This window comes from Ammospiza nelsoni, chromosome 1, assembly GCF_027579445.1.
Source record: "Ammospiza nelsoni isolate bAmmNel1 chromosome 1, bAmmNel1.pri, whole genome shotgun sequence".
Classification (NCBI taxonomy): domain Eukaryota; kingdom Metazoa; phylum Chordata; class Aves; order Passeriformes; family Passerellidae; genus Ammospiza; species Ammospiza nelsoni.
The window spans coordinates 114,206,508-114,228,479 of record NC_080633.1 but is presented as its reverse complement, the minus strand read 5'-3'; the positions used below and the strand labels follow the sequence as shown (position 1 = coordinate 114,228,479).

At 36.0% G+C, this 21,972-nt stretch overlaps 1 protein-coding gene across 2 annotated transcripts in view; it reads left to right on the top strand.

Annotated features, from left to right (window-relative positions):
* RB1CC1 (RB1 inducible coiled-coil 1) overlaps nt 1–21,972 on the top strand; it is a 65,843-nt gene that overhangs the window by 6,703 nt on the left and 37,168 nt on the right. For both annotated transcript variants that reach the window (XM_059486093.1, XM_059486011.1), the window contains exons 2-6: nt 6,241–6,346; nt 8,319–8,446; nt 10,813–10,939; nt 11,197–11,367; nt 21,468–21,670. In XM_059486093.1, the coding sequence (XP_059342076.1) occupies nt 8,376–8,446; nt 10,813–10,939; nt 11,197–11,367; nt 21,468–21,670 (572 nt within the window). In that variant the 5' untranslated portion in view covers nt 6,241–6,346; nt 8,319–8,375. The remainder of the gene's footprint in view (nt 1–6,240; nt 6,347–8,318; nt 8,447–10,812; nt 10,940–11,196; nt 11,368–21,467; nt 21,671–21,972) is intronic.

Sequence of the window (21,972 nt, the reverse complement as noted above, 5' to 3'; positions counted from 1 at the left end):
GAGCAGAAGAACAACTGGCTGAAGAAGGGGAAGAAGTCTGGTGCACCTTTTGTTTGTGTTCCAGAGTTGGTGTTCTTGGTTGATCAGAGAGAGTGTTAGTGGAAGCAGTGTTGGTGACTTGTCTGAGTTGGGTATAAGAAAGAATGAATTTTTTGTTGTTTGTTTCTTGCAGTATTGTTTGCAAACACTGGAAGATTTTACATGCTAATTATTTTAAAGAGTATGTACCTACAGGAAGAACCTTTGCACCACTATGGAGTCCGTCAGTAACTTGAATAAAACCACCTGAAGCTCCATGTACCTGAGAGTACCAATCTTTGCAAAGAGAATGTATTAATCTCTGTAATTCATGGGAGGCTTGCACTCCACAAATGCTCTGAAAAAGTTATACATTTAAAAAAGGAAAATCTGACAAAACCTTCAGTTAACTTTGTCAAAAGTAACGCGCAGACAGCTGTGGAAAGACTTGTTTCCATCAATTAAAAATAAAGAAAGAGAAGGGATACTTCTGTAGGCTGTGGGCTGTTTCCTAGCAATAAGATTGTCAGAAATCCTAGGTTTGTTTTCTGGCTTGTACCTGTTGACTGAGGCACATAAGTTTCACTTTTTATCATGTAAGAGATGCAAGGTTTTGAAAAATGGGGTAAAATTGTATTTACTATTGGAAGAGGAGAGCTTTTGTCTGGTCTTTTATATGGACTGTGTTTTGGCAGCTCCTCAAATCAGTGAAAACAGCAGTGTGAATAGATGCTAACCATCAGATTTGAAGCTTTACCATCTCATCCATATGTAGTCATGACCCAGTGCCTGATCATGTGCTTGTTGTCTTATGAACATGTTTGAAACTATCGCATTCCTAAAATTCAGTGTAAGTTTTGTCTGAACTTGTGAGAAGCTGCATTGTTTTGGCCCACACTGATTTCAAAGCACTCTTTAATGCACAGTGTTTTCTTACCTGCCCAGATTTGCTTTTGATCTGCTCTTTCACCCTTGATATTGCTGAGGACTTCTGAAGGCATTGCAGCACCTACTTGGCTGAATGAGGAGCTTCCATGTAATTCAGAGTTGTAGGAGCAACTCTGAATATGATGGCCCGTATGTAACTGAAGTATTAGGGTAGTTATATATAAAATGATTCATCTTAAAGGAGGGGAAGGAAGGAAGAAGCCTCTTAGACTATGAAATACTGAATTACTGACTTCTGAAATTCCTCTTTAGTGCATTGGGAAGTAGGGGTTTAGGAATGTCTTGGCTGCTCTGCAGGATTGCAGCCTGGCTCTTGGGTTGAGTGGAAAAGGCTCCCTGTGCTGCCCAGCAGCAGAGTGAGAGCTGTTAAGAACACAGTGACTGTTGGAGATGCTGTAATTAAGTAACCGCCTCTGTGCCTGATGCACATCTCAACATATAAATAGAGCTCCAGATGGCTGCAACCTTACAGATGTCAGGGACTGACAGCCTTTCTTTGAGACTGCAGTGTGGCTTGAACATGAGGTTTATAGGCTTTGATACAAGATAGGATCTCCACCTTCAGTAATATGTATCTTATGATTAAATGTGGTCTTCTCATTAAATTTATTTTGAAGGAGTAGGAGAATTAAATTATTCTCTGTACCTGGGTCAGGAGGAGCCCTACTACTTATTAATCACATGGCTTAGGGGTGTTTTTTTATTTTTTAATTTTTCTTTTAAGTTCTTTTAGTGCCTTTTAAAGCATATTTCCTTTCAACAGTTGGCTATCCAGAAAATTATATGCATTTGCACTGTATTTTAGAAACATAGCCATTTCTGTTGCATAAAGCATTACTAAAGAATGTATGCCCTCACAATGAGGTCATACTTTCTATTCTTTCTATTTCTTCTTTGTGGTAGTAGTAATGTTCTGCAAAATTAAGGTATTTCTGGTTAGATGCATTAGGTTGTTTGCAGTATTGAAGAAAGGTCCTTAAAGCCTACTTTTAGAGAGGATCTTACAACTGACATTAAGAAAGGTGTTAGTTGGATTAAATTTAGCTTCAGTTTCTATTTTCATTTTCATTTGATTTATGTGCTGTAAAATACTGTGCTTCTGGGGTCTGCAAGTTGAAGCAAGAGAGCATTTTTTGAGAAGGGCCCTTGGAAAAAACAAGGAAAGTGGAGGTTGAATGCAGGTTTATAGAAGAAAACAAAATGAATTGTAAGGAATATTCTGCACTGGTCTTGTATCTTTGTCTATTATAGAGTGTATTAAGTCGAGGTGAAGCAGGAAATCCTGCTCTGAAAGGTGAAATCACAGAAACTGTAGCATCTGAGAGGCAAACCTTAAGAATTGTGGTATGGAAATGAAGCACAATTTAATAACATGGTAATGTGCTCCAAAGTTGACTCAATCTTGAGAGGTAATAAAGGTATATTTGCCTTGAGGTGAGATGTTACCCAGATAAGATATTTACTGAATGTTGAATAGCACTTTAGTCTTTTTAAACATGTCACGGACTTGTCAGCCTTTGCCTCAGATGAATTGCCCTTTCAACAGTCAGGAATTCTGTGGTGGTGTCCTGTGAGACTCCTGACCCTGGTAACTGGGGGTAACATTTATGACTCATGTAGGAGACACTGTTACCTGTGGTGTAGCCTCAGCGCTTCTGCAGTAAGGGAAGTGAAACTTCTTTGTCAGGCGCACACAGATGGTGATCACACAGAAATATGTCAATGTCTAGTAGCAGTGTGGAAATGCAGGCACTGAGTGAACAGTCTTGCCTTGATCAGGTAATTCAGCTAGTTCTGTCTGCTTTCAGACTTGAGCCCATTTTGACCTGGAGATACCCACAAGGGGAAAAGAATTTGGGCCTCTTAGTTCTGTCTGACCTGGCAGATGAAGCACTGATGAGTACAACACTTAGCATACAGATGTGGAGCCACATTTCCCTTCTCTTCCCTGGCAACAAAAAGCAAGATACCCTGTACTGCTTGTGTGTTGCTGTTGTGGATGGAATTTCACAGCACTGGGTTTAAAGGAAAACCATTCCTTTGGCATAGTTCAGTTTAAATTTTATGGTGTTAAAGAAAAATTTATCAGTATCTCTGTTTGCTCAAGTTTAATTTGTAATCCAGATTATAAAGGAAGTATGGAAAGTGAGATGTCAGAAGCATGAGCGTGAACAATTAAGATAATACAGGGAATTTAATGACCAAAGTGAAGTTGATTAATGTCCCATTAAACCCAAACAGCGTAAGTGTTGATTTCTGTCTTTGTCCCACTCTGAATGCCATGATTCAGTGTTTGAGTTTGTGAAGTTGGAAAGAATTGTACCATGAAACAATGGAACAGTCAACATTAGGTAATTAGAAGTAGGGATTCTGCATTTAAGGGCAGAAATGGATGGTTAATGTAGCCAGAGGATTATATGTAGGGTGGTGTGAAACCTGTGATGCCTCTGCTGTAATTACAATAAGAGTCTGTAAGCAGACATTAATTTCCTTTTAGAGATGTAACAATGAGCAAGTTCTGAACCAAAATACATCTGAATGCTTTTAAACAGCACGTGTTGAAAGTATTGATCAACACTGACTTCAAAAGCAGTTAGTTGTTGAAGAGTTTATATTATACAAGAAAAGATTGCAGTAATTGCATTGCAATATAGAGTGTAGAGCAGTGAAATACATAGGAGCCAGCACAATGTATTCATGGCTGCTTTTGCTGTTTTATTACCTAATGTGACACTGTACATATTTTCAGTTAATTGTGGAAACTTTTTATACTTTGTGCTGTTCTTCCATTCTTGTCATCTCATTGATTTTCTTTTATTAATGCCTACCATATTCTGTCTGATCTGGCAGCTGTTAAAGAAAATTTCAAATGTTCAGCTATTTTTTTTTTGATATTACTGATAATTCATGACAGTTGGTCAGACTTCTATACTATAGTGTGAAGGATCTAGTTTATATGATAGCATGAATTTAATGCTGCAAGTCACACAGTTTAAACAAATAATGTGAGTTGATTATTGTTTGTGGTTTTGTTTGATTACACAGGTAGCATCTCTGTCTTCATTAGCTGTCAAATTGTGTAGTTGTTGAACCTCTATTAAAACAAATAAAAATAATTTCAGCTATGTAACATTATAAAAGCCGTGAAACTTTTAACACTACCTAAGAGTTTAAAGCTAAAAATGAATAAATAAAGCCTGATACTCTCCTAATGGCCTGTTGTGGTAATATAAACAGAAGAAGAACAAAATGTGTGTGGATATATTCTGTTGTAACTTGATGGTGTGACTTTCACTCCATGATTATGTTAAGAACTTGTGTTGCTGCTGGATGATTCTGGAATATTGGGAACAAACTTAAAGGCTAATTTGTGATATGTAGGTGACCTTGCCTGTAACAATCAGCAATAACCTGGCCTTTGAAAGAAAAAGAAACTTAGGCAACTGTGATAGGTTTTCATGCATGCCCCCTGTAACTTTGAACACAGGGAGATGTTGTCCAGAGATGCAAGACTAGGGAGAGCTCTCAAAATTAGTTTTGTTCCAAAGCTGTGAAGACAGGCAGCTGGAGAGAGGCAGTTAACATAGTTCCTGCTGAAGGGAGGAAGGACATGCTGCAGCATGTGTTTGGACATCAGTGAATCTGCAGGAAAGGTAGCTGCTTAAGGCATGTATTCTCTGGAACTTTGCTTTACATCATTCCCCTCATCCCTGAAGTGTTCACTGAAATTTATAACAGCCTTGAGAGTAGGTAAATTTAGTGGAATTTTGTGAATTCTATCTTCTTTTTTTTTTCTTAAAGAGAAGTTTAATACAAATTTGTCCTACCTGTGTTAGTGTAGTTCTTTTCCCCCAGCATGATTTGATGAGATGTTGGGTGAAGAAACAGCACCTGTTTTTTCTGTCGTAGTGGTTGCAAAGCAATTACAAGGCAAGAGATTATTGGGTTGTATTCCTGGTTTGTGGCAGAAGTATTTCAGCAGTTTTGTGTTTATGTGCATTACTTTAACCTAAGGCAAGTATTCAGAAGTTCATTTTGCTCAAGTACAGCTACTGACTGCTGATAGCTAAACAGGAGGAGGACAGTTCAATTACAGTTTTTTTTTAATGGTAGCACTTAAGCACACTGGTTATTTCCCTTTTATTTTACCTTTGCTTCTGATAAAATGTCATGTGTGCATTTTGCATGGGTTTGAGGGAGTGGACAAAAGGGAGGAAGATAATTCTTCTATTCCATGACAATAAAATATTTTTTTCATTTATTAAGGTTTTAGAATGTAGGGTGGAGTGTTTTTGATTTATCTGTAGTAGCACAGGTTGTGTAAAATCGTTTACATGTTCTAATGGTTTTCAGGCTTCAGCAAGCCTATTTTTAGTAATGGATTATCACCCTTTATAGTGCCTGATCATCTTCTCAGAAAGCTTGCTAGGGCATTAACATGATAGAAATAATGTTTGTTTGCAGTCTGGAATTTGTGCACTTGCTTCACTGCCCTGAGCCCAACAGGTCACCCACATGTTCTTTGCCAAGGCTCCTTCTCCTTTGGTACTGCTACTTAACTGAACACAGTTAAAATGAACTAGGGTAGCTTAGAAAAGGTCACCTTTGCTGATCTGGCTCATTTTGTAGTTTAAGAAGCAGTTCTGGGAGAGGAAGCCCCTGACCAAGATGTAGTGACAGTTTGGGAGTGGTAACATCTTTAGTGTATTTAAAAAAATAGAATCAATAAATCTAACACATGCTTTGAAAGTAGGTGAGTGGCTTAGCAAAATAGGTAATGTGTCAGGTAAGGAAGGTGATACTGATTCCTGAAGGAATCTGGGGGGGGCAGCTGCTGGGTAAGACTGTTCATTCAACAGCAGTAGCATGTATACCTTATAGTGCTGGATTTTCTTAGATAAATTGCATTGTTAAGACTTACTCTAGTGCTGTCAGCATCAGTATACCGGCATTCTGCATGAGTGCTGAAAATAATTTCGGTTAATGAAAAAGCAAACAGTTCTTTATAGTGAACTAAATTTCTCTCTTTGTAAACACTCAAAATTTTGATTAACAATTATTTTAAACAAAAATGATGAGCAGAAGTATTCAGACATATAGCAGATCTGGGCAGACTTGTGACTGGAGAGTATTGTTAATTAACAAAACCCCAAACAACTACCGCATAATTATTCTTCTGGCATTAACATACACTGATTTCTATATTAAATGCAATTAGGATCATAAAATCCTGACATTTTAGTAATAATTGCATTCTGAATCTTTTCTTTACAGATCTTCTTCTCCGGCTTTGAACAGCCATGCTACTCTGTTGCCAAAAATCAAGGAAAGTGAGTGTGTGCTTGAATTTGAAGACGGTAGCTCTGTATAATGCCTGAAGGTAATTCTTTCTTTGTCAGAAGTTAAAAAGTAAGAGACTCCTGATGTATGGCAGATGCTGTCATAAATAGTGTTGGTCTTAATAATGTTTCTTCTTTCTGTGTTTTAGTTAGGTTTAGTGTTGTGGTATGGATGGGTAAATGCTTGATTAAAATTCTGCTTTGTGTGTGTCTTGGACACATTCTCTCTTGAATATTGCTTTAGCTTGGGTAGCAATGTTCATGTGAAAAGTAGATACTATACAAGCCTTTGCCTTTTACTATGCTTAGATGGGAAAGAGCTTTTTTTTTTTTTTTTTTTTTTTTGTCATGTGGTCTGTGCTTGGAACATTGTATTATTTAATCCTTGTTTCTAATTCTACCTGGATCACAGTCATGAATACCCTTTGGGAAAAGTGTGCATGAGACTGATAATTCTGAAACATAGTCCAAAGAATTTATTAATAGAATAAAAAACTTTTACTTTGTTCTTGGTGTTCAGCAGTTTTTACCTGTCTAATAGCATAGTTTATAGAGTATGTCCTTTTTCTGATTCAAAATGAAGTTGGTGCCACTGAGTACAGTAGAGTTCAGGTATAAGGACAACAAAACTCTCTTGAGATCAAATTATTTAACTGGTCCTTTTTTATTTGATGTGCTTCTGTTTCTGAAACCTTTTTGTAAAAATACATATTTTAACTATGTCTATAGTTAAGGCTTGAAAAGCATGAGGGTAGCTGGTCTCTTGTAAGCAAACTCTTATGATTTTCTGGAATAAATAATCTGATAAAATCTCTCCCCCCTGCTCATATTAATGGCATGTTTGTTATTTTTCTCTGTGGTTTGTCAATTTTTCTTTGTCTAGACAAAGAGATAAATGCACATTTAGAGTAATTTTCAAGTAATATGATTAGCTGCATGGTTAGCTGTGTGTCCTATTAATATTTTAAGGAAAAAGGGATGACTTATATTACCTGTGTAGTGATTTAATCCAAAAAGTAATTTTTAGAATTATATAAAAATATTGCTTAGTGGCTAAAATTTACAGCTTAACTTTCTGTAATGCCTTCCACATAAAAATCTCAGGTCATTAGTGGCTGCAGTGCTTGTATTTCTGCAGCAGCAGCTTTGGTAGTGTGGTGGAAATTACTCATAAGCTTCCTAGCTCCTAAGGAGAAGAGAAAAAGGCTCAGGAGAGTGAAGTACTTTAGTAATAGAATCTCAAATTAAAGTTCAGTGCTTTATGAGGCAGGTTAAAGTTTTTCATCTGTCACATACACTGGAAAAACACATGCATAGAGTTACTCATCCAAGTTCTTGTAGGGCACAGGACTGAAAATATGTCTTGACCTTCTTGCTTGAATACTTCATGTTTGCTATCAGTAACAAAGAAAGAAGCTACAGTTTTAGCTAATGCTGATAATAGAAGAAAAGATTTTTAAAGCTGTTACTTATTGTAGAGAAATACAAAAAGGGATTTTGCCTTTTTTCTTTTTCTTTCCTTTTTTTTGCCAATGCTTCAATTTCTGAGGGAAAAAGTATGGATAGGGATAGCAGTTAGCAGATAGACTTAGTAGCTGTAAGTTGAGGAGTTACTAGATTGTGTTGCTGTTTGTAAAATCTAAAAAAAGATGTCTGGAAATTGCTATCTGGGGTTTTAAAAGGTATTTCATAATTGAGAAAAGCCAGGTGATGATCTGGGATGATGGCTTCTGCATTTGGAAGTCATATTTTCTTGTATTTTTCTAATTTATTTTCTTTTATTCTTCTCAGTGTATATTCTCATGTATTCTCCTAACTGTCTGTGTATGCATATGTATGTGTATATGTTACCTTGCCTGTGTTTCTGCCTCTGTCTTTGGTAATGAATAAGGAGCTGTGGCATGTGAGCACTGATGTATTCACACACTATATATCTGAAAGAGTGTTTTTGAAAACATATGTCTGTCTTTTTCATAACTCCTGTGAAACTAACACTTGACATTTTTGTTTCAGTTTCTAAATGATTTTAGCAGTGGAAGTTAAAAACTTCAGAGACCTAAAGAAATCATCATGAAGCTATATGTATTTTTGGTCAACACTGGAACTACCCTTACATTTGATACTGAACTTGCTGTACAAAAGTAAGAGAGTAAATTAATTGTGTATTGCTTGTTTTAAATTAAGAAGTGTGTATACTTTTATATAGTAAGTATTTGAAAGATGAAGATTAGGGTTTTTTTTAATATGTCATTGTAGTTTTCTTCTAGATTTTCTGGTATTTGAGTGAATTTTGGTGTGTTTTTTCCTTAATTTTTTTTTTTTTTTTTATGATTAGCATTTTCATTGCCTTGCCAGGTGATTGTGTGTGAAAGAGTAGAGAAGTTACTTTCTGGGATAGTGGCAGAGGCTGACCTGCTCCTCACTGAGTGTGGTGTGTTTGGTGATTTTTGAAAAAACTGTCTGAATGACTTCTGATGATTTGTTCCCTTTTTTTTTGAATAATATTTTTATGTGGAATTTCTCTAGTAAAGGCTTCTTTTTTACTGTCTGACATCATAGAGGGAGTTCTGGAGGTTGTCCTTTCTCTTGTCAGTACATTCATCCTGAAGAAAATGTGTGCTCTGGAATGTTTCTAGGTGCTAAAGAATTGGCAGGATGGTTTTTGTCTCATGGCTAGATGGGTAAAAGTTGGTTTTGTGCCAAGTTGTAAGGCTCCAGACTATTTTACATGGTTTTATATGTAAACCGTGAACTTCTGAATGCCCATCTGCCTGGAGCATGATCAGTATTAGAGGATCATGGTTAAGTCCCAACAAATTTACTGTTTCTATTTTTTTTTTCACTGCATGCTAAAAGCATCTTGTAAATGTATAGATACTTTTTTAGAGAGGTTTGTATTGTATCCTTTTTCATTGTTCTCATGTGCAAGACCTTGGGGGTAGCAAGCTCACTTGCTGTCTTCATAGTTTGTTGGTTATGGATGTGTTGCAAGTAATAGGGTAAGAAAGTTTTCTACCATGGATTTTTTTTTTTTAATAATTCATTGTTTCCTTTCTCTTGGATTCCTGTTTGTAATTTTCATGACTGAAAAAAGACTGTCCAGACTGTTTCTGTGTGCTCTTCTCTAAAGCCAGCTGACAGTCAGGCTATTACTGAGCATGAAATAGTGTTTCAGCCATTCTGTTTCTGCTAGGTCATTTACAGGTGTGCCCACCCCCCTGTAAGCTGTCTGATACAGTTAGACATTACATTTTTAAATCATGATAAGTGAGGTGCAGCATCTAAGCTGCCATGCCAGACTCTTAATAGTTTGCTATGGGCCCACTTTTTGCTCAGTTGAATTGTTCTTTGAGAAAGCTTTCCAACAACTGGACCATGCAAAATCAGACTCTTCAGTTGAACAGTATAACTGCTTATTCTGTATATCTGCATATATAAAATTGCATTTTCTAGTAAGACTGACTTTATTGGGTTCTTCGCCTGTCTCCTTGTACATGGACTGGCCAAGTTATCTTCCTAAAGCCCGGGGAAGTGCTAGGTGAATGGCTGCTGTAACACAGCTAGCAAGTACAAACTTGCACTCATGAGAGGTTTGTAATGCATTTGTGAAGTCATGCTGAATCATGGTTGTTTTAAATAACAGATCTTTATGATCTTTTTCAAGTAACAGTAACACTGTTATTCTTCCTACTAGTTACATAAAAACTGTTGATGCTTATATTATTCACTTCGTATTCTGAAGCTTTTTTATACCTTTGCACAGATGCTACCACAGTGTGTTATGTTAGCTGGGGTCAGTGACTGTATCAGATTAGTGAAATCTTGTTTACTTTGCTGTTTACAAGTGTCTTAATGACAGTCTAGAACTGTCTAAAATATGCAGTAATGTTAAGATGTTGTCAGCTAGATTTAAATGTGTAAGGCTGGTGAAGGAAGACCAGAAATGGTCTATTGCTACACTGTTTCTCTGTTAAAATCTGTGATATTTATGTTAATTTGTTATATACATATTGATTGTTGAATTTCCTGTTATTGTTAAGTGCTTTATGTACAGTAAATCAGTCAGTTTATTAATTGTAATTGTGCTGTGAATAATGAAGTGTTGATAGTCTTGACTTCTAGGGCCTTAGCAAGTCAGCTGTTTGGTTGTACAGTATAAATTCAAGGAACACAATATGACTTTTACAGTTGCTATCCTAAATGCTTGGTGTGACTTAATCCAGAATTTCAGCATGCCAGCAGATCTGGGAAAAAATATTGCTGGTGATATATCAGCAATGCAGAGGCTGTTTTCTTTTAGCTGATAGCGTATTGATTGGATATCCAGAATGCAACACATCATAGCACTTATAAAATTTAGAAATATGTAATTGTGCAGAATAAAAATACTTCTTTTAAAAATGTTCTGCTTAGACACAGATAAGTCACCTGTGTCTCTTACAGAAATACGTAAAATTAGACATGAGTAATCTGATAGCATCAACTTCTCTTCCCATTTTTTTTTTAGTGTGGCTGATCTGAAATATGCAATTCAAACAAAGTATAAGATTGCCATTCAGCACCAAGTACTGGTTGTCAGTGGAGGAGAGTGTATGGCACCAGACAGAAGAGTGTGTAGTTACAGTGCTGGAACAGTAAGTTCATGCTGCATTCTTAGCCTAAACTTTCATTTATAGGGGAAGAAAAAGAATAAATAAGGACCATGCCTTAATTTTTCTTCCATAGTTTGCTGGATTTCTTTCATTTGAGAAACAGGTGTTTATGTATTCAGCTTCTAAGTGTAGATTTTAACTTGTTCTCAAGACACATTACTCACATGAGGAAATAATTGATAATTAAACAGCAAGTTACCTTTACTCAGTGTTTGGTTTTGTTTCCTTTTTGAGTGTAGGACACCAACCCAATTTTTTTATTCAACAAAGAAATGATCTTGTGTGAACGTCCACCAGCTATCCCCAAAACCACATTTTCAGCAGAGAATGAGATGGAATTGAAAGTAGAAGAATCTCTTATGATGCCTGCAGTGTTTCATACAGTAGCATCACGAACACAGCTTGCTGTGGTAAGTAGATTGTTACTGGATTTGCACACCAAAGGAAAATATGTCAGAGGGAAAGCTTGATGTAAAACATGAAATAGTTTCTTCAAAAGGCAGTAAAAATGCTGTATTAGCGGTGATGTGCTCTTCAGAGCCTTTGTCTCAGAGTTTCAAGGTAAGTTTTGAGAGATGTGCTTGCTTCTTCAGCATGTTCAGAGCTTCTTTCAGAACTGTAGTGTGAGGCACCTTTTGAATGTGTACGTTTGCAAAAGTATTTACAAAACAAAAATTATCAGATTGCTTGGACCATGCCTTAATGCACTGCCTTATTTTCCAACAACTTTTAGTCTGCCTCAGCCTGAAATGAGAAAAGTAACTTTGGAGGCGATGTTAACTCAAGTAGAAAATTAACACTATTATTTTTAAAAGCATGTTGCCACTCTTCTGTTTTATGCTCATATTTTATGTCTAAACTGGTGAGGAATTAATAAAACAAAGCTTTTTCCCACAGTTCAGGTTGCTTATTATTGAGTACTGCCTCTTACTTGCATACTGCATATATTTACTTGCAAGTTGGTCAGAAGTGCAATTGGATTATTTCTGTGTTGTTTTGATAGGGAAAAGTGGCTCACTGCAACATGTTCAGTTAAATACTCATGTGCATGCAGTAAAAACCAGCTGCATGTTCAAGACACTGACACAATGCCTTCAGTAGTTATGTTTTATTTTTACAGATTGTTTCTGTATTAAAAACTGATCTCCTTTTCTTTACAAATTTTACATTTAAATTTATTAAGCATTTTTCATATCTCTAAAGATATTCCAGTTAGTGGCAGCAGGAGAATGGTTATGTGGAGTGCCTCACACAAAATGAATAGTGATATCTTTTTTGTCTTGGTAAAAAGTTTCTTAGTTTTAGTGACAACTCTAATGCAGCTAAGAAGAACATGTAGCACTTGAAGTGGCTGGGATTTAATACTACAAAGCAGAATTTAGAGAAGCTTGTTAACTGTTGTATAGAGAACAGGGATTTTGGCATCCTGGCCTGTCACGAGGGGGAGGGTTCTCCTGAATAAAGTGAAATAATGTGACCTTGACATACTGTCTGATTTAAGGCAAGGATTGAGTCCCATAGACTCTCTTTCTCTCTCCCCCACCTGTTGACAGTTAGAGCTGACTTTGTAAGTAGGACCTTGAGTTATTAGGTGTCTGTGAGTCATATGACTGTCATAGGCAAGAGTAGATACCAATGTGAGTTCAGCTAAGGAGTAGGAGGTTTTCAGTTGTGCTCTGGTTTTACCAGCTGAAACTGAAAGTGCTTTAAAACCATTCTTTGTGAAGTATTAAGAGGAGGTTATAAAAGTAAGGAAGACTGATAGCTTCTAAATACTTCACATTGATTTGATGTGAAGGTGGGGCTGTAGTAATTGCTACAGTCTTTGTGTTTTGTTGAGGATAATGGAAGTGAAGGGTGATGATACTCAGTTTCATGTTTCTCACTGTTGTTTTATCTGGTTTCTCTGTTCTGTACCCTGTTTTTTGCTCTTAGATTCTTAATTTGGCTTTCAGTTTGGTAAAATTACTATACAACAATGGAACATATTTAGTCCCTCTGGAGTAAGCTTTTTTTATATTCCAAGGTTTTATAAAAAATACTCCTATTTAGACTTGAAAAGAATTGTTGATGCTGCCTAATATTCCCCCTTTGAGTCTGAAGACTGTATTAATACACAGTGCATGCAAGTTCATTTCAGTGTTTATGCCTTTTAAATATGTTACTTAGAAGATCTTTCTAAAGATCTAAACATATTTATAGTTGTTTCTACATTCTGGGTGCAGGTCTATAATACTATTAATATTTAGCTACAGACTGGAAACTATACAAGAGTGATCATGTGTTGATTTGCAAGGAGGAAATTAATCTTTCCATACTCAGTGTCACCTATTAGTAGTATTGCAGGACTGGAGGAAGCGGGGGCAGGAATTGTCTTTAAACAAGGGTCCAGGTAGAATTCAGGTGTTATTTTTAGCTTGCAGATTTATTTTCAGGAAGGTTATTATTTGTTCCCCACTTTTGAGAGTTCTTCCCTCCTTATAAAATGGTTATAGTGATGGTATTTGTTTTCTTATGAAAAACTTGGAAATTTATGTAAAGATTAAATAGGTAGTAATATTCTTAAATCTGACTCACCTTTACATTGACGTTTTATTTTATCCAAGATTTTAAATGTTCTAAAGCCACAGGCTCTGTGTTAGGCTGTGAAAATGAATTGAGTACTTCTCTGGAATATCAGGGGACTGATAAATCCATCATGTGTAATAGAAGATTAGTAAATAGTCTGTTGTGATTTTTAGATGTACCAAGGTGTGAAACCTGTGTAAAGAAGTATTGCAGTGTTGTACTAAAGTAGTTTTTCATGATGCCTGCTTGAAGAATATTGAACAGTAATTCAGAAGAAACTGAGGGAGGACTGGGAATGTGGTTAGATCATTAATCTTCTCCAAGGTTCACCATAAGCCTCTTGCCTGGGAGGAAGAAGGAACATGGGATATTAATCCTTCTCAAAATTGATTAAGATCTGGGGAGAGCTAAAAAGGCTCTGAACCTCTGTGGTTGTGTGATTGATGCACCCAAAGTCACACTGAGAGTACTGTATGGGAGAGTTCCTACAAAATAATCCAAGCTTTGTCTTTTTATTAATTTTAGAGAAATGGTAACCTGCTTTACCAGAAAAACAGAATGGCAGTACTTGATGATGGAGAGGTTTTTGCCTGTTGTAATTAGAGCATTTTAATTAATTAAATTTGACTAAATAATATTTACTACTAATACATGTGCTATTATATGATAATGTAGTAGGGAAATAAAGGTTACATTCTAAATTATTGCTTATGAAAAAGTCTTACCTGTTTTTGTCAACAACAAGAAGCAGTGATGTATAAATATTAAAAGAAAGGAAGAATATTTGTTTCTATTTAATCTGGTATCTGCTCTGCCCAGAGACTATAGGATATGATCTTTAAAATCAGACTTGATAGGAAGTTGAAAACATAGAGTGATATATGGCCTCTAATTTTTTTTCCTCTCAGTAAAAGTAGTTCTAGGGTCTCCTTTAACAAGTATTTTTATGAATCCATGCATTGTGGCCTCTCCATCATTTTTTCTGTCTGTTATTTTTCTGTCTGTTATTGAATTAAGTTATTTTTTTGCTTTCTGCCTTTTTTTTCTGTAATCTGTTGTTATTACTCAGGTATGGAAGTCATATTTTAGTTCATAGTGGAAGTCTTGGCATTCTTATGGCCTGTTGCATATATATATTTGTAGGATATAAGTATATGTAAAACCAGCCATTCTACCCCCCCCCCCCCAACAATTAACACTAATTTCTTTGAGTTACATAAAAAGTAAAAAAAGCTGCATCAAAAAAGTTACAATCTTTTTTTTTGTTTCATAACTCCTAAACAAAAATTATTCCTGTGCAGAATGTATCTTGCATTTGGTTTTCCATGGTACTGTGTGTGTCAGACATCCATTTTCTGTTTCTTTGTTTTCATGATTTTAACATTTATTATGGATTTTCTTAAGTTCTTGTTCACCACCTATGATCTCGTTATGTAGAATTCAAAGCATAACGATTAGGTAGCTTTAAAGAAGCTACATCTGTTCCCTTAACTAATTCCTTTACTATTTAAACTGAAATTCTAGTCACAGATTTTTTCATTTGCAACATGATGTCTTTGTTCATATGGTTTTTTAAAAATCTCAGTAAAGTCAACTCTCTAAGCCTGTTTTCATTTTATGTCTTGGCATTCTGGTTTCTCCTGGGCTAAAAACTTACATTTGAGATGTCTCTGCCCGAAGGGCTCCAGGTTGCCTTTTTTGCAGCTAGCCTGGTCTCCCACCTTTCTTGCAGTTGAGCAGTTCTTGCAGTGAGCTGCAGTATGTGGACAGTGAGGTGCACACAGTGTTTGCAAAAAGTTACATGCACACCAGCTGAGAAAACAAGCTGTTCTCTACACAGAAAATTGTGCAATAGGTTGTGTTGTGTCAATCTCACGGTTTTTTAACACCACTACTTAAAATAATTTCTGGTGGCATAGCCTTTAGGAAAGGATTTTTTTTTCCAAGTGATCCAACTGAAGTTCATTTTTCTGGGAGGGATATTGAACTTTTTGGGAGTGGGTATCTTTCACACTTCATGGGATGCTGCTGCTGTCATAATCAAACTGTCAATTCCTGCCAGTTCTTCTTTGAGAAGTGGAAATGAGGATGAGAAACTGTGTGGTCATTTCATTTGGTTGTGTAAAACCGCGACTGTAGTCATAGTACATAGTCATAGATCATTCTCAGTTTAGTTTCAAACACTTCAGATATTTAAGCCAAGAAGTATAGTCATGCTTCCTGAAAATTGTGGATCTACTATTTAGAGAAGTGCTCTTTTCTTCTAGAAAGTTGCTTTGAGACTCTCTGGAAAGAATTATTTTAAAATATTAATGTTCTTCATGGTGTGTAGTGTTTGAAATAGTTGTGTGGCCAAGTTAATTTTGGCTAAAATATTTGTCTAATAGTCAGGGACACTTCTGGCTCCTCCTAAGAAGCCCAGATTTCTCTGTAACTCAGATCAGTCTCAATCTTTTAAAGTAATTGAGCAGGGTGTGGTAAAATGGGCTTTAGTTTATCCCAAGGTATAATGAAAGATTTACTCCAAGGCAGATCTTTCTAAATGCTACTATAGAATTTTTTTTTACCTTTGTAACCAAAATTTTAGATCAAGCTTTTAAAAAATTGAAAAAAGTTGAGTGACTTGGAATCAAGCTAGTGGAAGCCAACACTTACCTTATACCATGGTTTGACTCCCTGATGTGGTGGTTTATATAATTTCTCTGTTTTTTGATGGGAAGTTCTGTCACTTGACTTCTCCAAATCTGCTTATAATATCAGAGAGAACTAGTGAAAGCATTAGTGAAGAAAGGAATTAATCTGTCACTTAGAAAATGACTTCTACTGTGCTATGCTGGTGAAATAAGTACTTTCTGAGTAGGAAATAAGTTATGAACTGTGTGGACAAATGTCCAAAGGACACAGTCATCAAAAATAACCAATATTAAAGGAGAATGGAATAAACAGCTGTCTATGGAAAGAAGTTACCATGAAATATCAGTCTCCCTCACAGTGAAGTTAACTGCTCCAATTACAGGGTTTTTTTACAACTTAAATGTTGAAGTGTACTTTAATTTAGTAGTTTCATGTTACAGCTGTGTGTGTATTAGAGATAATGGTTACTAATTTTGGTAAACAAGGTAACAATTCCTTGTTGTGAAAGCATTTATCTGCTCTTGCAGTAAGTCTGTGGAATTTTACTTTCAAGGATCATTTCTATTGGTCTGAGGTTGATTGAAACCTGTAAGGAGTCCCTTTTACAGGATTCAGACACATGGCAATAGAGGACTTTGACTTATTTCCTTCTACTACAGGGTTTTAGAAAATGGAAAGAACCCTGCATTTCCTGAGAACTTTTGTTCTTTAGAGGTAAGTCCAAATACCACTTTAGACAAAACAGACTGTTGTCCGATTTTGCTCATTCAGATGAGCAGAATTATGACAGCAGGATGCAGAGACAGTCTTGAAATACTAAACACTTCACCAGTTAATTTCTGCTTTAAATAAAACATACTTTGTTGATTCTACTGATTTTTGGTTGAAACCTAGGAAAAAGAATTCATTATAAGAAGATTCTTCATCAGAAGAATCACCTACATTTAATTTGTGATTCTCAAAGGAAATAGTTCAGCTTCACTCTCTGTTACAACACCTAGCCGAAGATTAAATGCATTCTGGTGGCCCTGTGGATTTCTTGAATAATTTGGTAATGAAGATGTCATTATTTCCTCTTCAAATAACAGCACGTAGGGATTAGTCTGGGTCTTGGTATTCATGTTCTGCTAGTAGTTCTCTTTTAGGTTCTCATTCCAGTGGTGCAGTGAGGCAATTGCTGTTCTAGACATGCTGCTGTACCTCTGTAGGATGATTGTAGCCCTACAAGGCAACTGAAGTTAACTTTTGTGCTCTGTGAAGCATTGGGTGTCTGCCAGTAAGACTTGAGTGTGTCTGTGAATAGTCAATGACAAAAGCAAGCCTGTTGTTAGGCAGGCTTCCTTTTCTGTGCTGGAGCTGGCAACCTTACTGAGAAGCATTAAAACATATGTTGGATTGCAGGCCTTTATTTCTGTGCTTGATATAATTCAGTTTTTAGACTTCATTTAGCAGAGAGCTGCTTAATTCTTTCTTGTATAGAGCTATACAGTTATATAAAATAAATTGGTCTAGTGCCTTTTAAAGTAGCTTGAGATGTCTCACAAAAATGTTGTCTATGGAAGTAGACAGCATGTAGGAAGAACAAGCCACATCACCTGAAGGTTTATTTCAGAAGTGATGGCAAGATAAGAAAGGTACATTTGTGTAGCTTTTAATTTCATAGCTTCAAAGAAAATAGCTAAATTGCATAGATACTCCAAATGATGCAAAACAACTTCTCTGCTGTGTTTTCTTGCTGTGTGCTTTCACATTTTGAAAGCAGGATGACTAAAACAAAACAAATGAAATATTCGTTTAACATAGTGTTCTTGTATGCACTAGTATCTGCTTAGTATAGTCAAAGTCTGAAACAGTTCTGGCATGTGCACAAATAGTTACTCCATGTGGTTTGACCTTCATTAGAGCCATCTGTTTGGACCCTCCTGAATTCAGAGTAATATTCTTTACTATTTAATGTAATGAGCTTATTTCATGATATAGCTTGAGAAACCAACATCAAAAGCACTGAAGGCACTGCTGTGTTTCTGTGGACTCTAATTGCATGCCATGCTGACATAATTCTCCTGTTTGCCTCCTACCACCTAGACAGAATTTCTTTGGCACATGTAAAAACAACTTTGAGGGGATGATAATATGGGGTGCTGTTGTAATACCTTGCATGTGTGCCCTGAAACATGTCTGTTCATTTGTACAGTCTGATTTGCAGTCTATTAGCATATGGATAACTTTGAATACATTTTACTTGAAATAAACTTTTCCAATGAATTTTGATCTCAGAGTTAGCCAAAAAAAAATCTTTTGCCTGTGAGAGACTTAGTATGTCTCAATGCTTATGATTGAGATGATTTATGAGCAATATTAATGATGGCTTTCATAAGAGGATTTCCACTTCTCCTGTGTATACATTAAGAAGCTGCAGCTCATCTGACAACGAATACCTGGTTGCATGCTTAGATGGCCTTGGAGTATTTTTATATTATAGTTCCTTTGGGCTTGTATCTGTTTCTTTGAGAGATTCTGACACTTAGTAGAAGTCCTCCTGTTACAAGGTTTCTGAAAAATTAACAAGTATTAATTTGCTACTCTGGGAAATACTGTTCACCCTTGCTTTTCTAGGAACCGGACTGCTGGGATAGGAGCTCCTGTTTGGGTTAACTTTTAAATTGCCACCGGGTAGACTTTTAGATACAAAGTGTCAGTGCTGGTTTTCAGTTGTGTACCAAGTGGTTTCAATTGTGAGGATTTTTTTTCTACTTGTAACTTCCGTTTTGTGTTTGAAAGTGTTTTGCTGGGGAAACAAGCTTGTTAAAATGAAAATATTAAATTTGCAACACTTAGGTTCTGAAACGACTATCAAAAATGACATATAATAAAGCTTCATAGAGCAGCTCTGACTTGTAACTTTTGACTTCTATTGTGAACACAATAAATTGATCTAGCTGAAAAATCAAACATTACCCACTAGTTAAGAATATGTCCCAAGGGGGAAAGTGGGGTCATATGAAGCCTGGTGCATACTTTAACGTGTTAAACACATGAGCTGTGCTGTGCTAAGTGAGCTTGTCCAAAGGAAAATAGAACTGGCAAAAACGACTACACAGGGCATTTAAAGGAGCAGCTGAGCCCAGTCTTTACTTTGCTTGCTACTCATTTGGAGGAACTGCATAAAAAGACTTCATGATTAGCTTTGATTTTGTAGGTGGCTTATATTGATTTAAACTGTTTAAAACTAATGTGTGTTTTTGTATATTCTCTCACTTCTGGAACTGTGGCTCATAGTGGTTTGGAGAGGTATGGCTCCTCATTTGGCAGAAGGTTGACTTTGAGAGAGAATAATTTTTGTGAGTTGAAAGTAAAATGTTTGTGTACATATTCAGGATGTACATTAGAATTCAGCAGAGGCATTCAGTTACCTTTTCAGCTTCATATTATTGGTATAATTTTTTTGTATATCTTAGGGTAAAACAGCCTGTTCTTTTGGTTCTTAACATGATAACTGAGGAAGCAGTAATTCAGCTTTTTTTTATATGCTTTGCAATTTGCCTTTGTACTTTGTATACAAAGTCAATTTAAGACAGTAAAAAAATGTTCAAATGTTCAAGTCAATATTACATTAGTCAGCTTATGTACATTTAAATTTTACAACCAAACATGGGATAGTTGGAGAAAATGACTTGCAGATTTCAGCATTGTCTGGATACCATCCCAGTTGTGTTATTGGTTGATTTTTGACTTAGGAAGCAAGAGTTCCTGGAGCAATTAAAATAACCATTCTTTTCAAACTGGAAATCATCATTCTCACATGCACAGGAAGCTGCCAAAATTCAGAAAACAAGAAGAGAAATGCCACCTTTACTACAAAGTGATAGGAATTTGTATTGACAACCTAGGATTTTCTTGGAGTTGTATATATGGCTTTTTTGAATATTCATCATTCATCTGCTGATAGCTCAGGTATCAGTGATTTGAAGGACAGTAGAATTTTGTAATGTTGCTTGAAACAAGGCTTGGACTTCTGAAACAGGGAGGATGATCATAACTTTCAGTATGATTGTAGAATGTTTGTTTAAAATGCCATGCAGTTTTGTGGTTTATTTCAGAATGTAAGTGGTGTTGGTCCCTAAATTTTTTTGAGTGTGCATATGTGCTGCTAACCATGTGTTCAGCAGCAAATGCATTCTGAAATACACGGATGTGTTAGGTTTTTAACACTGCTTTCTCACTGTGTTTTGTATAACTTGTTTTTCCATGCATGGTTTTCTCACATGTATGATGGCACAGGGGAGTTGTGTTCAGTCCTGATTTAACAGCATGCTCAACCTGCAAAAAGTGAAAAGACCTTTTTCTTGTAGGTTAGATAGATACTAAAACCTAAAGTACAGGTGTGTGCAGGAAAGTATTTTCCAAAGAGTCTGCAACTGGTAATGTTCTGAGCTGAAGGATTTATTCTATACCTTTTTATTACTTTTTGATGTCTTGATAGGCTCTTTGAGGGGAATAGCCTTTTTCTTAAATTGCCAAATTTAAAGTAGTTTCTCTTCCTACTAGTTGAAACTTCGGAATTGATTATAACGGGCATTGCTGTTAGTACACTTTTATTAAGATCTGGTAATTGCCATATGTAGACCTCTGTTTTAATTTTGCCAAGTGGGGCAGTAAATTCTCACTCTATTATGGCAGCAAAATGCCTCTCTGTCACCCAGTGCTTTAACAGAAAACTTTACTTCCACATTGGTTTGCAGATGCCAAGTTTCAGGATATGTTTTAGAGCTTTGTGAACACTGTACTGCTTCTTATCATGTTGCATTTGGTTTATTAATCAATGAAAGACTTAAATTATTTGCCCTTCTGTTTCCTCATGCATCTGTTCTTGCACCTGATCCACCTGTGCTTTTTGCTGGCTGATTATGCTTTTTATTGTCTTGTTCGGAGCTTCTGCTTGGCTCATCAAAAATGCGCCTCATTGGACCTTGATTGCCAGTTTTTTGTACCATATTATTAGTATGAGGGTTATTATTCATGTGTGTGTACCCTGAATATTTCATATTATCAGCATTTGATTCATTTTGTAAGGTGGTTTTGGAGCTACAGTTTTCATCTTTCTGTTTTGAAGAGTTCTCAGTAAATAGTACATACTTTTTTGTCATCTAATTAACTTCCTTTATTCTTAATTCTTTAAAAAGTGTTATTTTTATGAAGTTTTAAGGTGTACAACTTCCTAGCTGTCTGAATTTCATGCTTTTATGTTAATATCTTAAATAAAGCTACAACAACAGCCTGATTAGTATTTTGTTGATTGTTTTTTCAGGAAATGTATGAGGTTGCCAAGAAGCTTTGCTCCTTTTGTGAAGGTCTTGTACATGATGAACATCTACAGCATCAAGGCTGGGCTGCTATAATGGCTAATTTGGAGGATTGTACAAACTCTTACCAAAAGCTGCTTTGCAAGTTTGAAAATGTGTATTCAAGCTATTTGCAGTCCATAGATGATATCAAATTGAAACTTACACAGTAGGTTTGCTGTTAAATTCATTCTCAGTTTCCAAATTTACTCAATTTTAAACTTAGTTTGTTCAAGTGTTTTATGTCTGGTGCTTATTCTGATTAATCAAAAATGTCTTTCTTTGATTATGTGTCATGGAGAACATTCTTTTTGTTCTATGCTAGTGACTTTTTTTAACTGACATTTTCCCCTGTATTTGTCAGCACAAAGAAACCTGTATTGAATTATGTGGAAGATAAGCTCATTAATGAACAGCTGCTTAAGAGCTGGAGTCATTCCAAATGTCCACAACAAAAAGCTGGATAACAAA